At 46.9% G+C, this 15,099-nt stretch overlaps 1 protein-coding gene across 1 annotated transcript in view; it reads left to right on the top strand.

Annotated features, from left to right (window-relative positions):
• Positions 1–354: 354 nt before the first annotated feature.
• The window catches only part of PCK2 (phosphoenolpyruvate carboxykinase 2, mitochondrial), a 54,968-nt gene continuing 40,223 nt past the window's right edge, over positions 355–15,099 (top strand). Inside the window, exon 1 of the mRNA XM_086923755.1 lies at positions 355–662. Coding sequence (XP_086779881.1) covers positions 634–662 — 29 coding nt within the window. The 5' untranslated portion in view covers positions 355–633. The remainder of the gene's footprint in view (positions 663–15,099) is intronic.

Below are 15,099 nucleotides of genomic sequence, written 5' to 3'. Positions count from 1 at the left end.
ACCGACCCAGGATTGATTAGTCAGACCCTCACTGTAACTGCACTATCTTGTAAAAGAGCACTTTTCTTGTGCGACCCTCCAAAATCTTCATCGTCTCTAATATAATGGGAAGGAAACCGGTGTGCAGCCAAAATAAATAAAGCAAACACATACAAATCGTAAATACAGAAAACATGCCTTGAAATACTCTGCGTTGGACCTGTATTTTATATCTATAAGTGTCATCATGCTCTATCCGGCCATTGTTCGGTGGATTCCCCCCTCAAGTGACTGCAGACGTGAGCCCGCCTCCTCCTCGTTACATCCTCTTCTTACCCCGCCTCTTCCTCCTCCTCCGTCCACGCCCCCTGGTCCATAGTCCGGCCCCTACCGGTAAATACTGGACTCTGCTTCCCTCTCAAGACTGCTCCCAAAGGTCCCGAGTCACCTGGGCTTCACAAATAGTCCTGTCCCCTCTCTGTCCTTGAGTTCCCTGTCCCGGGTGTCCCTCTCCCCTCAGCTGTCGCTCTTTCCCAAGTCACCAACTTCTCCGCAGTGTGCTGCCTCCTGTCTCCCCCTCACCGCTCGCTCCTGCTGCAGAGTGCTGACCGGTCTGCAGAGGGCGCACCGGGACGGTGATCGGGGGCTCGCAACATGCCCTCCTTCTACGGACGGATTTTGGGGTGAGTAGCGCCATCATTTCCTTCACCCTTGTACGGGAGAGCCGCGCGGAGCTCTCAAGTCTCCCTGACCCAGCTCCGGGTTGTTTTCCCAGAACAGTATTTTTCCTTTGCATATTGGGACTTGTAGTCCTATTAGGGTCGCATGAGAGTTCTGTGACATCAGAAGCCAAGAAGGGTCCTGTGCGTGGTGTGGGGAGGTATTAGGGTTCACGTGAGGCGCCCGGAGGTTAGTATACGTACACTGTGAATACAGTAAACAGGCATGATGGGCAAAAGGTCGACCAGCAGCGTCCACGCCGCTAAGGATGCAAATACCCCTCTCTGCTTTACCTGTGCACGCTTTTATATCCTGGTAATTCGATCCAGTTGGTTTCAGAGACGTGAACCACGACTGCGACTACCAGAATACACTTGATTGTAACATAAATGCCCGGATGTGGACCCTTGCGACCTTGGTGACATGGAGTCCTATGGCACACCTCGCATGGGCGGTATAAAGCAGCATGAGGATTGCCGTGCGTCATGCTGGGAGATATGAGGTTGTGTAGTGTGAGGATCCCTATCGGTGGTATACACTGGTTTGCAGTTTCTATCGGTGGTATACGATGGTGTGATAGTACCTGTGTTGGATTTGAAAGTATTGGGGTTCATAAGTCTAGTTTTAGGCAGTCACAATGAGCAGTATAGAAAGGTACAGGGGTCATCCTTAGTGGTATAGGCAGGTATAAGGTTTAGTACTGTTGCTGCAGGTAGTTTATGGCAAAAAACACAGTTGATGGGCAGAATGCAGAACAATGTCTTACATTCACCCCAGTACAAAGATCTGGGCCTAAATCCATCGTTTTATTGCACTCCACACCACCCTAGCTAGGTCAGACACTGGCTATATGCAAATCAGCCATGACCCTGCCCATCAACTGTGTTTTTTGCAATTTTCACCCCGAGTGGGCTGGGTATGCTCAGACGTGAGTCAAGCTATCCAGGCTGAACAAGGCTGATAGCCAGAAACCGGTCCTTGAATGCTTGATTCCGGTCTAGGAAAGACATGGCTTGGTAGTTTGGGCTGGACTGTTCCCATGAGGCACAGGGTCAAGGCTGATTTGCATATAGCCAGTGTCTGACCTAGGGTGGTGTGGAGTGCAAAAAAACGATGGATTTAGGCCCAGATCTTTGTACTGGGGTGAATGTAAGACCTTGTTCTGCATTCTGTCCATCCACTGTGTTTTTTGCAGGTAGTTTATGAGCAACCTATGTTAATTTGAGGAAAGTTATTGATTGTATAGGAAAGTATTAGTTTCCATGTACTCAGATTTAGAAGGTGTTAGGGTCTGTCTGAACATAATAGAAAGACATGCGGGCCTCTAAGTGAAATAATAAGTAAGAGGGTTCTGAAAGGTGTTGGGTATAGATGGATTGCATCGAAAGTTATAAGGCGTCTATGCAGGGTTGAGGGAGATATGACATACTGTTTAATGGTATGAGCGCTCCTATAGGTGTATGGATGGGTTATGGAGGTAGAAAGGTCCCTTGGGCAGTATCCCAGTACATACCATCAGATGAGGGTCCTTTTTGATGGTGAAGGCGAGTATGAAGTTTGTGTGAGTGGAAGGCCCCCTGGTAGAATGAGGTGTAAGGATTCATATGGGTGGTTTGGAAAGGAATGCAGGTCTCTATTGGTGTTTAGGTGGTAGATGAAAGTATAACCAAGTGGTACTAGAGTCTCTGGGGGTGATTGCCATTTACTGGTCTCCAGTAGTTTATTCGAGGAGTGAGGTTCGTCTGCAGTATCAATAGGTGAGGAAGGAAGATGGGTTTTGAAGGTGTAAACATGTCTGTGGGTCAAATGTGGGGGCTCCTTAAATGTGTGAAAGTCCTTGTGTTTGTTGTCAGAGGGTGTCAGACCCCTAGATGTGATATCGTCTAGTCTATGTGTTAGTATCAAAAGTGTGAGGATTCCTTGAGGTGTACTAGATGAGTCAGAAGGTGTGTGGGTTTTTGCCGTCATGTCCAATGTGAGCGCTGTGGTGATACCAGATGGTGTATGGTCCTTATGGCTGTATCCAAGGTGTGAAGATTCCTAGGGTTGAATAAATAAGGTGAGAATCATGGCTGGAGAGGTCTGAGGGAGCACAGATTCATGAGAGTCCATTGGGTATGGGTGAAAATAAGGTGCAAACATGTGGATGATTCAGATGTGTGGAATACTGGGGTCGACATGAGGTGTGAGAGGCCCCACATTGTGATATCCGAGGATGTGATGGTTCGTCTCGGTGTTTCTGTGGTCTCTGGCTCTAGGGGTGTAGGAGGAAACGAGAAGGTCCATATGAGATGGAGTGCCAGCCTGTGGTGGTGATCTCAGAAGGTCTGATAGTCTTGGGTTTGATAACAGGCGGCGCTGGGCTCCCTGGGTGATATTAGAATGTGTTCTGGTCCCCTTATTTCAGTGACATCTATAGATGTTGGAGCCTATAGAAGTGGCTTACATCTATAAGGACCCTTGGCTTTGGCATCAGAGGGTGTTTGGGGTACAGGTGGTGTATCGGGAGTGATGCCACTTTGTAGGTGGTGTCGGTCCTGTATTTGGGATTATAATGTGTGAGAGGCCTTCTGGTTCATTTATTTATTCATTTAATGCATTTTTATAAAGCGCAGACTTTACCCGAAGGTGTCAGTGCACTGTACAATAGAACCAGTTACGTTACATGAGAGAACTGTTGTAGGAATAGAACAAACAAAAATAGCATGAACAGACTGTACAAGCAAAAATACGAATAAATATGACAAATTTTACAATGACTAAAGAACTTCCTGGCGAACAATAGCAGGCCATAGAATTAAAACAACACAGGCAAAAGGAACACAATTTCAAACACAGCAAGCACAGGATGAATAAGCAAAACAATAAACATATGTGACAAATTTACAATGACTAAAGAACTTCCTGGCAGGGTCTGAGAAGGAGACAATTAGTTCTGAAAGTGTCTTTGGAATAAAAGAGATTTGAGTTCCGCTTTGAAGATCTGGATGGAGGTGATGGCACGGAGCGAAGCAGGAAGCGAGTTCCAGGTTCTCACCGCATTACCTGAGAACGATTGTGCCAACAGTTTTTCTCTTTTGAAGGAGGGGGGTTCAAGAAGGAACTTTTCCGCATTCCGAGAAGGTCTTGAGCCTCTAGACAGTTTGAGTTTATTCGCCAGATGGTGCATGGGTTCAACAATATGTGGGTTCTAGTGGTGGTCTCGGGAGATGGAAGGGCCTAAGAAGAGACATATCAGTGACACAGGCGACAGGAGGTGTGAAGACCCATAAGATCACATGAGAAGAAAAAAATGTGCCTGTGGAGTGATGCCGGTAATGAAAGATGAGAATACCCATCAGGTAATAAAAGGTGCATGTCCTGGAGGGAAGGGATAAAGCACTCTATGGCGATAGACACTGTACTCCTTTAGGCAATACTCGCTGTGACAGTGACAGAACAAACACTCTGCATACTTGCACCTTCCTTGATTTCGAAGGCTGATGATGCCCCCTGAGCAAATGTTGCTTTGTTATAAACAGGGCTTATAGTTTTATGGTATTTATTGTTAAGACAGTTCTGTCTGTATTTTTCCATGTTTATTTTTTTAATCATTTTCTTTGTTCTCATCCATATTTATTTTGGGTAAAAAATACAACTACTGCATTTCTTCATGTATTCCATCAATATAGTACATTCTCACATGGAAGGATGTTAGTGCTTTAAGAAGCCCTGGTTAATGCATTCCTCATATGTAGTGCAATGAGACATTAGGATTGTGGCACAAGTGTGCATATCTGCAGCTGTTTAAAGCTTCAAGGCACAGACCTCTTTTTACCTTCCGCCTGTTGTTATGCACAGATGAGAGTCCTTGTGGGCAACATTCAGAATCACTCAAAGAAAGTTGTCTTTTCCAGTTTAGTAACTATTTAAAAATAAATGCAGCCAGAGAACTAGATGGTTTTCTGTCTGTGTTTGGCTTTAAACATCTGTAAAAACAACAACATTGGAGCCTCAGTTATAAGCCCAGGCTGCAGACCTTAAAATGCTAACAGTGGCAGATGACATGGCAATGGCGAATCACTGAACACAGGAGACCTTTTATAGCATCGTTTAACTCTCGTTTGGAGGGACGCAGGGGGTCAGAAGGCAGTGAGACACCCCCGATTGACTACACTCGCCTCTGAGGTTTCTCCTTTGAATTTTTTAGTTTCCATAAATATGAGAGCGCGCAGACACATACTCTCGCCACTCATTCAGATACGTGTGTACTGACCTGAACAAACCTATTCACGAGTTGAAGTTTTCTTAATAGCCTCCTCGGGGGTAGTAAGCGCTATATAAATACAGTAAGTATACATGCAATGTTGCTTACTTTTGGCTAATAGCTCATAAATTATTATTTAATTGCAAGCAGATATAACAGTCGGCGCCTGCAGCGAACATCTGTGCAAAACCTGGAGGTCACTGGAACGATACGAAACAGGCCTATTTTAGAGCGTATTAAAACGAAATCCTTCTACTTTATTTGGGGGGTTGTAACGCCGCGTGTTGCAAGGAACTGTAGCGACAAGATGTAATAATAATGATATATGTTGTAAAGCGCTAGTACGCCAATATTGTATCAAGGTGCTTCCTGGCAGAGCCACAATAACCAGCACTACCCCTCACCCACACGTCACACATTCTACCTGCAATGGAGTGCCAGTCGGCTTGGACCCGGAAGTTCGTCACGTTCTGAACGGTGGTTTATTGACAGAGCGAAGGTCCCTGACCAGAACGTGATGTTCGAAGCGGGTTGTCTGGAAGTCTGCCAGAGCCCGATACGTGCTTTGTTTGGCACACAGTGCATTTGGACTTTGTGGGATGACGTATGCACCCCAGCACGGGCCAATGTGTGGTACAGGTGCGTGTCTGCTGCTGCAGAGCCGAAAACGTGAATCCGAAGCCCCAGGTGTGCACAATCATATGTAGGCATTGCAGTCTCCTGTTGCATTCTTAGAGCATGTCAGGAAGAACCGGTCCCTGAAGTGGTGCACGCCTTTTTATTGCATCGATTCTTGGAAAACATAATCATCCTCTGCTTAGATGAAACCTGGTAGTGTGCAACTCAGTCAATTGTGTCAAGGACAAACTTACAGGTAACAGGGCCGAGCTCAAGGTAGAACGACACGTTGTAAGGGCAGCTCAACCCATTAATTAAGGGTGCAATGAAACTAACCAGCCACACAATACGTAATCCCCAATGTCAGCAACTGTTTATTGAAACGTGTTACCTTTTCACAACAACGTGACTAACATTTTCTGTTTTTTAATTTTTTTTTATGGGAGACAGATCTAATCATTACAGTTCTTATATCAAAGCGACAACATTTGCTGTTACATACAGCACAGTGAGGTGCGTGTTTACATTTCTGCTGGCAGCACCGTGGTGGCCATGTGAACAGAATAATAGCCGAGCCTGCTGTCTACAGCTTGCTGAAGCGCAAAGGGAGGCTAGGGCTGTCACTTAATGTAGTAGTAATGCGCTGTATAAATGCTAAACATAATACAATGTGCGGGAAAGCACACGCATTTCTCTTTGGAAAAAAAGGTATGCTTTGTTCCAGAACTGTCCCATTTGTCTCTTTGTCTTTCTGGTATTGTATGGAATAAACTACCTCGAACTGAATGACACCATTTTGTGTCAAGTTACCAGGGAGCGCCGTGCGTGACACCGCCACTGACCTTCTTGGGAAAGTAAATGTAATCGTTTTTAAACATAAATGAAAGTAAGAGTACAAATACAACTTTGAAGACAGACTAAACTTCTTCATTTAATCACAGAGTGATAACATCAGCACACTTGAATCCAGGTCGGACCAAATATATCGTTTTTCCCATCACCATATGCCCCCTCATGGACAGCAAATTGCGCCCTCCCATCAGCACCAGTCCAGGGTGTACGGGAAGAGAAGAAAGTGTCAGCAACAAAACAGACTCGTGTATAATCAGCCTTTCTTAGCACCTCCCCTTTCACTGTCTTGGTTGATAGTCCCTTGGCTGTGCTAATAGTCTCTTGGGAGGATACGACAGGTCTGAACGTGTGCATGCCTTTTTTGGGTGGGATGTCTATGGTCTGTGCCACATGCAACTCTAGGACTCCCTGGTTGCTTCGAAGGCCAACTTGTTGGGCCCTGGTTCTAGTCGGTCATCTAGCAGGCACCTTCTCTGAGCCTACTGCACCTGGGTGCCGTGCGTGCCCTCCTCTTCTGACAGTCAGTCTTCCCTGTCACACAGCAGTAGCGATTGGTCGAGGTTTGCTTATTGTCAGCGACTCACGGTCTCCCCTAGTAACCCCTGATATTTCTTACCCCTTTCTCACATAAATCAACATTATGTGTGTCCCAATCATCTCTATTCTAAACTTATAGTTTGATTTCAGTCCAGATTCGCCACTTTTGCACAATTCATGACTGCCTGCTGCTGCTTCCTGTACAGAAAAGTATTTATTGTCTCCAGCATAATGGTTGACATAAATTAACTCTTTATAAAATTGAGTACACACTGTTTGTGCTCGGCCATAAGGCATACTTTAATCCTGACTTCAAAGTCTGCTTCATTCTTAGACAACACCAACCAAATACAAGGCAGCTCCGAGGAGACACGGTACAATAGGAGCAGTTGGTATTTATAAGGTATCATGGCCTCGAAGTAATTCAAATAAGAGACAGTCCGTGTCCGCCCCACAAAACCATCTTTCCTCCCCCATCGCCCATAGCACCACGCAGCCACTGCCAGGACAGCTAGTCTCAACTCCCCAATGCCATATTATACTCCCTTTGGTGGCACAGCTGCTCTCATTTCCACCACACACCCTCAGGACTGACTTACAAAGAGATACTACTTGGGAGCCCTGTCTCAGTCCCACAACCTTTGATGGGCAATGCAAGAAAGCGCATTCTCAATATTGTAGAACAACTTCTGTCTTTGACACAACACACCTAGGAGTGGGCCTTCTGACCATACTTGCGCACATACTCAGGGTTTTGACTGTAAAGACAAATTAGTCCTTGCAAAATATTTCAAACCATCCCGCACTGCAGAAGGCCGTGAACAGCACAGGGCCAAAAGGGCATAGTTGGGTCTTGGAAGACCTAAAACCGAAGCCCCCAGGAAAAAGCTGGACCGGCTGTGTGCATTTTAACACGGTGGGTGTCTCAGTTCTTTCAGCATATTCAGGCACAGACCCACTCACCAACCCACACCTGTCTCATCCTCCCCACAGGGAGCAGGCACGCAGACCTGGGCCAGGATGGTAACACCAAGGACCTCATTGCCGAGCTCTGAAACGGTCTAATGGTGACTAGGGATGGAAGCTCTGCAGTGATGACCCGAAAAGACTGGTGTTCACATGGCATATTTCAACATGCCATGCTTTTGCAGTTGGAGAGTATCTCGCAGCATGGATTCATCATGCGCATAGGAGTTGCTCCTAAAAACCGTTATGCACCACTGAGGTCAATGTGCAGTGAAAATGACGTATTAACAGCGGTGCAATTTTCATTAGTGTAGCATGTATAGTGGTGCCAGGGCTCACAGGCTTGACAGGTCCACCACACTCGAACAATGGCTCTTTTTAGGTCTCTCCTCCAGAACCTTTAACTGTTGTCGAAGACCTGTTGTGGACAATAACAACACATAGTCTGCTTTGGGTCAGACTGTTGCCTACCATTGGTTGGCTTTCTTGTCGATATCATTTGTCTTGCTTCTTATTCAATAGTATTCCTTCTTCTTCACGTGCTTGTCCCTTTTCGAAACCTTAGCTTCTTTACCATCCTCTTAATTGGGTGGCTTGTGTTGGAGTGAGAATATATGGGTGTGTTTCCTTGTCCGGAGTGCCTGGCTGCAGGTATATCAGTTAACCTGACTTCTATTTTGGCTAACCTAAGCATGGACACGGGGGCCTAGTCCTGTCCCCGACAATGTGCGGTCCTGGACCTGTCCAGTGACCTGTGGGGGTGCAGCAAACGCGCCCTCACAGTGGGCCGTGTACTACTGTCTCTATCCTAGGTAAAGCGCATCAAGTGATGGTGGCAGTAAACTCTGTTTTGGAGATTAGAAATGTGACCAGACCTTTTTATGTTGGTCACTGAGAGTAAAGCTTATAGGTTTAAAGTTACGCTGTTATTGCAGTGCCCAGAATGTTGGCCAGGCAGCCTACATACAGTGACTGAGTAGCACGAGTATAGTAGTAGGGGGCTGTGTGTGTGAGTAAGTTTGAGTACTGAGCCCAGTGGGATCTATTTTGAATAACCCTGACTTGGTGTGGCATAAGATGGACAATGAGGTGAGCTTCTCCAGACAGTGGAAGTGTATTACTTGCATTCCTATAGCTGGAGGGTGAAGATCCATTGAGGAGGAAGGAGACAGGACTACCTTTAGAAATTCAATGAGGACTTTTGTTGGTAAGGGACTGCTGATTAGTTCTTTCTGGGCATTACCATTTGCTTGTTGGTCAGGGTGAGGGATGGGACTGCAGTTTCTGTTGTGCAAGGTGAGGATGTGTCTAATTCAGGCCTGCCCCTTTGTCTATCCCCGACTACTGCTCCAACGAGCCGATCGCAGCCAGGTGCAGAAAACTCACACTTCATTGTAACTGTGTTTTGGGTGCCCGAAGTAAGAGAAAGCACTGTTGCTACCTGCTGTGAGAAGCATCACTCTGCATAAAGACTGTATTTGGAGAGTAGACTGAGAAAGACACTTGAAAAGAGAACCACCACAGACCAACTCTTACAAAGTGTGTTAAAAGTGGGGCACAAACCACCTTATGTGGTGCCAGTTCCAAGTCGCTCAAGACCAGAAAAGGGAGTGCTCCGCAGAGAAACTGAAGGACTGCTGTTAACCATGGCTGATATATGCCAGACATCCAATGTCCCCGAGGCGAGGGGACTTAACCTGAAGTCTGCACTTTGCTGGAGAAGCTGAGTGTCTTCCTACGTGTCTAGAAGACTTCCTGCCTGCTAAGAAATGGAAGGAGTCTGCCTTGTCTTGCTGAAGAGTGTCCAGGAGGAGAATCCCATTGTGTCCCCAGGACTGAGCAACATCCAGAGGAAGCTGACTCCGTCATAGTGAGCTTGAGCTAGAAGTGACCCGTGCTGTGGAGGCTCCTCCTGGTGTCTCATAGCTGGTTTCTGGTGGGATCAGCTTCACACATTGTACCTGTATCAGCGCAGTTGTGTCTGCACCTGCCGTGTGACAACAGGCCGATCGAGACTGCAACTGCCTGTACTGACCTGGTCGGGCTGCATCTGTCGTTGTGACTAGTATTGCCCGGTCGGGGCCTGGATATGAGTCAGCCGACTGGCCCAGTTTGGGCTGACACCATCCAAGGCCACCCGGAAGCGACGACAGCGGGGGACCAAACCTGCACTCCAGCATCAGGGCCATTGCACCATGGAGATAAGCTGGACAGTCACGCACGCCTACAGAGGAGCGGGCGCACCTGGCTTACTCAACTGCCCCTGCAATTGTCTTTGCTAACTATAGGTCCTATCCAAGGGGTAAGACTACGACATTGGCAGATCGTTCTTAGGTGAGCATAAAGGGCTATTGCATTAACCACTACAACCGCTGTGATAAGAGTCTTACGAAAACATGAACTGTGTGCACATTTGACTTGCTGGGATATTTGAGACTGTATCCTGAACCTGGTTCATGCTTCTGTCCTAACTACTAGTGGAGATCAGCTATCAAGGGGTCAGCCAGGTTGGGATTAACCTCAGGGACCACATTTGGCGTAAGACCACAAGGAAGCATTGCAACCAGGGTCTCTGCTTGTATACTAGGTTGGACTGGGTAGTATTTGGTTCTGCTCTGTGATTCCTCACATTTGCTGTTCCGCAAAGCTTTGAAGACATGGCTTTTTACTCAGTCTGCAACTTAACATTCTTTAGCCTACTTCATGCATTGTCCGCTTTTAGCGCCTTGATGCCCTTGTGCTAAGTCCACGCTTTATAAGACCCAGTTTCATTCAGTCATTTATTCTTTAGCTATTGCAATTGCCAGTTATCATGTTGATTTTTGAGTTATGAGCTCATGACCCCAACATGCCCTCCCGGAGAAGCCTGATACTGCTTGCTCTTGGGTCCCTGAGAGTTGGGTTTACTACACTGTGAGTCAAGTGCACAAAGTGTTGTGCTTAGCCCAGTTTCCAGAGCCTTAGTAGGCCAGAACCCAAAACATCCTCGGCAAACTACCTCAACCACCACAGTCGGGCCCAGTTGCCCTTTTGGCCTGGGGCATCCTTCAACTGGACTGACAAATTGAGTTGTATTCTTGGAATGCCCATATTCAAGGAACAACTTTTTCCAGCCCTCCATATTAGTATGCGTGTTTATTGCTCTCGTATTCCTGTGCTGCTTTTCCAATGCTCCTTTTGCTCTGATGGGCGTTTGCATATATATGTAATTTTTTTAATTTACCCATCCAAGATTGGTGCCTACCATCTGGGAACGGTAAATTAAAAAAGTAAAAAAAAAAAAAAAAATAGATGTGCCGTCATGACGCATACCTGCAGCAGCCCTTTTCATTTTTTGAGGCTGTGAAACTTCAGCTGTAAAAATACAGTGATCTGCATTGCAAAGGCGCGGTCTGTTATTTCGTCAATGCTCGTTTAATTCTCAACCTAAGTTGCTACGTCACAGCACAGAGTAGAACAAGACGGTGGCACAGTGACGGCCGAGCTTTCGGGGCTACCTACGTTCGAGACTCACCTCATAACTGCACTGAAAGGTCTTGCTGCTGGCGGACATAATTGCACTCAATAATTCATGGCCGGGGAGAGGCCCGAGGGCGGGGGGGACTGGAGGACTCTCCCTTCACGGAAAGGGGAGGGCTGGGACGGGGCGGGCACGGGAGGGAACTCCTCGGCTAAATTCCTCGAGGAGGAAGGCCGGGGGAGGGGCTTCGGACCTCCACGTTTCAGCTGCCTGCGTACGTGCTGCCTGGCCTGGCTCCACATCTGGGTGAAAGTTCATGGCACAACTGTATGACATGATGGATAGCGATGTATGGGGAGCAGATGGGGTTCAGTGGGTGGGGCGGGGGCACGCAGGGGGTGCATCAACGTGCGTAGGTGTGTGATTACTTGTAATAATGTTTAGTGTAGAGGTTAGCATTGATGAGACGCACTGACACTGCCCCCATAAAAATACCCTTGCTGAGAAATTCTGGTACCGCCCAAATAAATGTAAAGCACCGGGAGCCGTTGTAAAGTACACATATTGTCAAGGGAACATCTGGCAAGTGCTAGCATCTCCCTTTGTTGTTCGTCTGAAACGTTCTCTATTTTTTGCTTCTTGTTTACTAGAGTTTGCCATCGATACCTCTTGCACTTCCTGCTTTTGACCCGGCACTTTCTGCCTCCACGTCCCTTCTCCGTCACCCTCCCTCTCAAGTCGATCCGGCTCTTCAGGTTACTAGAAATGAGAGCTGGGTTAACAGCGCCCAGGGGTAAGGAGGAACAGGAATCCGACAATCGGACCCCCTCCCTCTTCTGATTAACATACTGTGGGTGGGTACAAACACTCACCATTGATACACACATGCCAATATTTTATAAGAGGAAATTTGGAGATAAAAAAAAAATAGAGCAGAGATTGTATTTCTCCTATTGACGCCCTCTCTATTATCTGAAGGAAGACCTCCCATTACTGAAAACTCTATTCTCCATGACTATGGAAGTGCTTTCCCAGTGTGTTCGTGTGGTTGGAGTGTATGCCATTTATTGCAGTATTATCCATGTACCTGTGTTTGGTACTCTTTTGTAACATGCACACGCCACTTTTCTCTTGTAACAAACTGTTTGCTACCTCTCACATTTTGTTTGCTTTTGATACTTGCACAAGTGCCACCATTGCCTACGTAACATTTGTTCTTGTGCCTCAGTGTCTAGCATATATTGCAGTATATTACCTCTAATTGTACTTTGTTTGCTATTGTAACCTGCATACTTGCCACTCTTTCCTCCTGTAATGCACTGTTTACTACCTCATGTATTTTGTTTGCTCACAATTGTCACTTTACCTCATGTAACTTATCGTCTGCTTTTGTAATTTGTTCACTTGTAATTTTCTGTTCCAATTGTAAAGCGCTCTGACGCCTTCGGGTAAAGTCCGAGCTATATAAAAACGCATAAATAAGTAAATCAGGGCTATGGTCATGCGTGAGACTTGCAAGTGTGCTGCTGCAAGGTCGGATATCAGAAATGCACGCATATATATTTTTTTCTTACCTGTCAGGAGCACAGGGAAAGCGCTATAGCAGGCAGAGAAACCGTGACAAAAACATTGTGCACTGGCTGCAGGAGCAGGTTAATGGCAGTTCATACGCTGACTCATGTGAGACCAGTTCTGGTTGGCAGACGCCCGTCGAGGAATCAGGTTCTTGCATGTAGGAGAGGAGCCTTGAAATCGGTAGTCTCTTGCCTGAACCGCGAGGGTTGGCATGTATGCTGATACTAAATAAGCATACAGGAAATGCGAATTCTCGGAACACATACAGCCCTCAACCCCCAGCGCCTTGATGTCAACTTTCAGGGGCTCGGCATAGGTCGGTACAGACTGCAAGTGAGAGCCCTACAAGCAACAGAGGCAGCCTTGGTTAGGGACCCCTTATTTTTACAGGGTAAGGGGTTGCAATGAGTTTACATTATGCTGCTGGTTTAGGCACCACTGGTATTGTAATGTAACAAACAGTACAATATAAGCAAAATCACTTAAAGCCAGTATTTTTGGTCCCAATCAGTGTATACTTTAAACAGCAAATATAAATAGAAAGCTCTATAAAAGTGTTCTAGAGCTACATTAATGATCCCTGACTAATCTATACTACTATTATAAAGAGAGAACCTGCACCTTTTGGCCAGGTAAACTCAAGAACCACAGCGCCAATCTACACACCCGATACATCTATGAAAATGTCAGGGTGTGTAGATGGACATAGGCTATATAAATTTAAAAAAAAAGTAAATTAAAAAAATTAAGTTCTAAAACAAAGTAGTCCCCTGAAAGTAGCGCCCGCCGGTACCTAGCCCTGGCCGCGACATGCGTGATGACCATGACGTGCGTGATGACGATGAGGAGGAGCGGCTGACGTGGAGCTGCCGTGAGGTGAGGAGCGCGGGCGCGTCATAGCGAAGAGGAGCGGAGCGGCAGCTCAGGTAAAGTAAAGCTTGAAATCAGGGCGGGAGGGAGTCAGGGCGGGAGGGAGTCGGGGCGGGAGGGGAGCGGGTGTGCACAGAGGGACAGGCGGGAGGAGTGGGGGCGGGAGGGAGTCGGGACGGGAGGGGGTCGGGACGGGAGGGGAGCGGGTGTGCACAGAGGGACAGGCGGGAGGAGTGGGGGCGGGACGGGAGGGGGTCGGGACAGGAGGGGGTCGGGCGGGAGCTGGTGTACTGCCCCCAGCCCCTTTCTGCCCCAGGCAACGCTGGGGCGGGCTGCTAGTAATTAAGATAAACAAAGGCCTAAAATCTGTTACAAATGGATCGCACAATTTTCTTTCATGTCCTGTTTAGTATCATTCAAAAAATCGAAATCCAGCTATGTCATGAGAAAATATCTCAGCAAACACAAGGAGATGATGGACAGAGAGTTGAAACTTTTCAGACACTCGCCCCCAGTCACAGATTTGGGTTGAATCTATCATCATTCTTTAGCTCACTTCAGACCCAACTATATGTCGTGACCCTTGCCTCATGGGAACAGTCCAGCCCGAACTGCCAAGCCAGGTTTTCCCTGAACCGAAAACAGGCATTCTGGGACAGTTTTTTTGTTTTGTTTTGTTTGTTTGTTTTGTTTTCTGGGACCGGTTTCTGGGTAACACCCTTCATCAGCCAGGCTACTTGAATCCCTTGGCAAAGTGAGCAAGTGACCCACGTCTGGGCATACCCTGCTAATTTAGGGCGAATAAAGCAAACCCAAGGAGATGATGGACGGAGCGCTGAAACTTTTCAGACTTTCACCCCCAGTCACAGATCTGGGTTGAATCTACCATCATTCTTTAGCTCACTTCGCCACCTCACTTCAGACCCAGCTATATGCAAATCAGTCTTGCCCCGGTGCCTCATGGGAACAGTCCAGCCCGAGCTGCAAAGCCAGGTCTTCCCTGAACCGGAAACAAGCATGTTTGCTTTATGCGAAATATCTCTCCACTGGAAAAAAAACGTTTTTCTTGTAAAACCCTCACCCACCAGGTGTATCCCCTGGTGGCATGCTTCATCATCGGGTCGACCCCATTCTGCTGCAGATTGGGTCATGCTGCGGCCTACGGTTTACTTGGGTGCACTTTTTGATTTTATACAATGACAAAGAAGATGTTAAAAAAGGAGTAGGGGTTATTTTGTTCTTGTCTGTATCTTCTTGTTGGTTAGCGTGTGGAGAC

The sequence above is a fragment of the Lissotriton vulgaris genome, chromosome 5 (genome assembly GCF_964263255.1).
Source record: "Lissotriton vulgaris chromosome 5, aLisVul1.2, whole genome shotgun sequence".
Taxonomy (NCBI): Eukaryota; Metazoa; Chordata; class Amphibia; order Caudata; family Salamandridae; genus Lissotriton; species Lissotriton vulgaris.
This window is presented reverse-complemented; position numbering and strand designations above follow the sequence as displayed.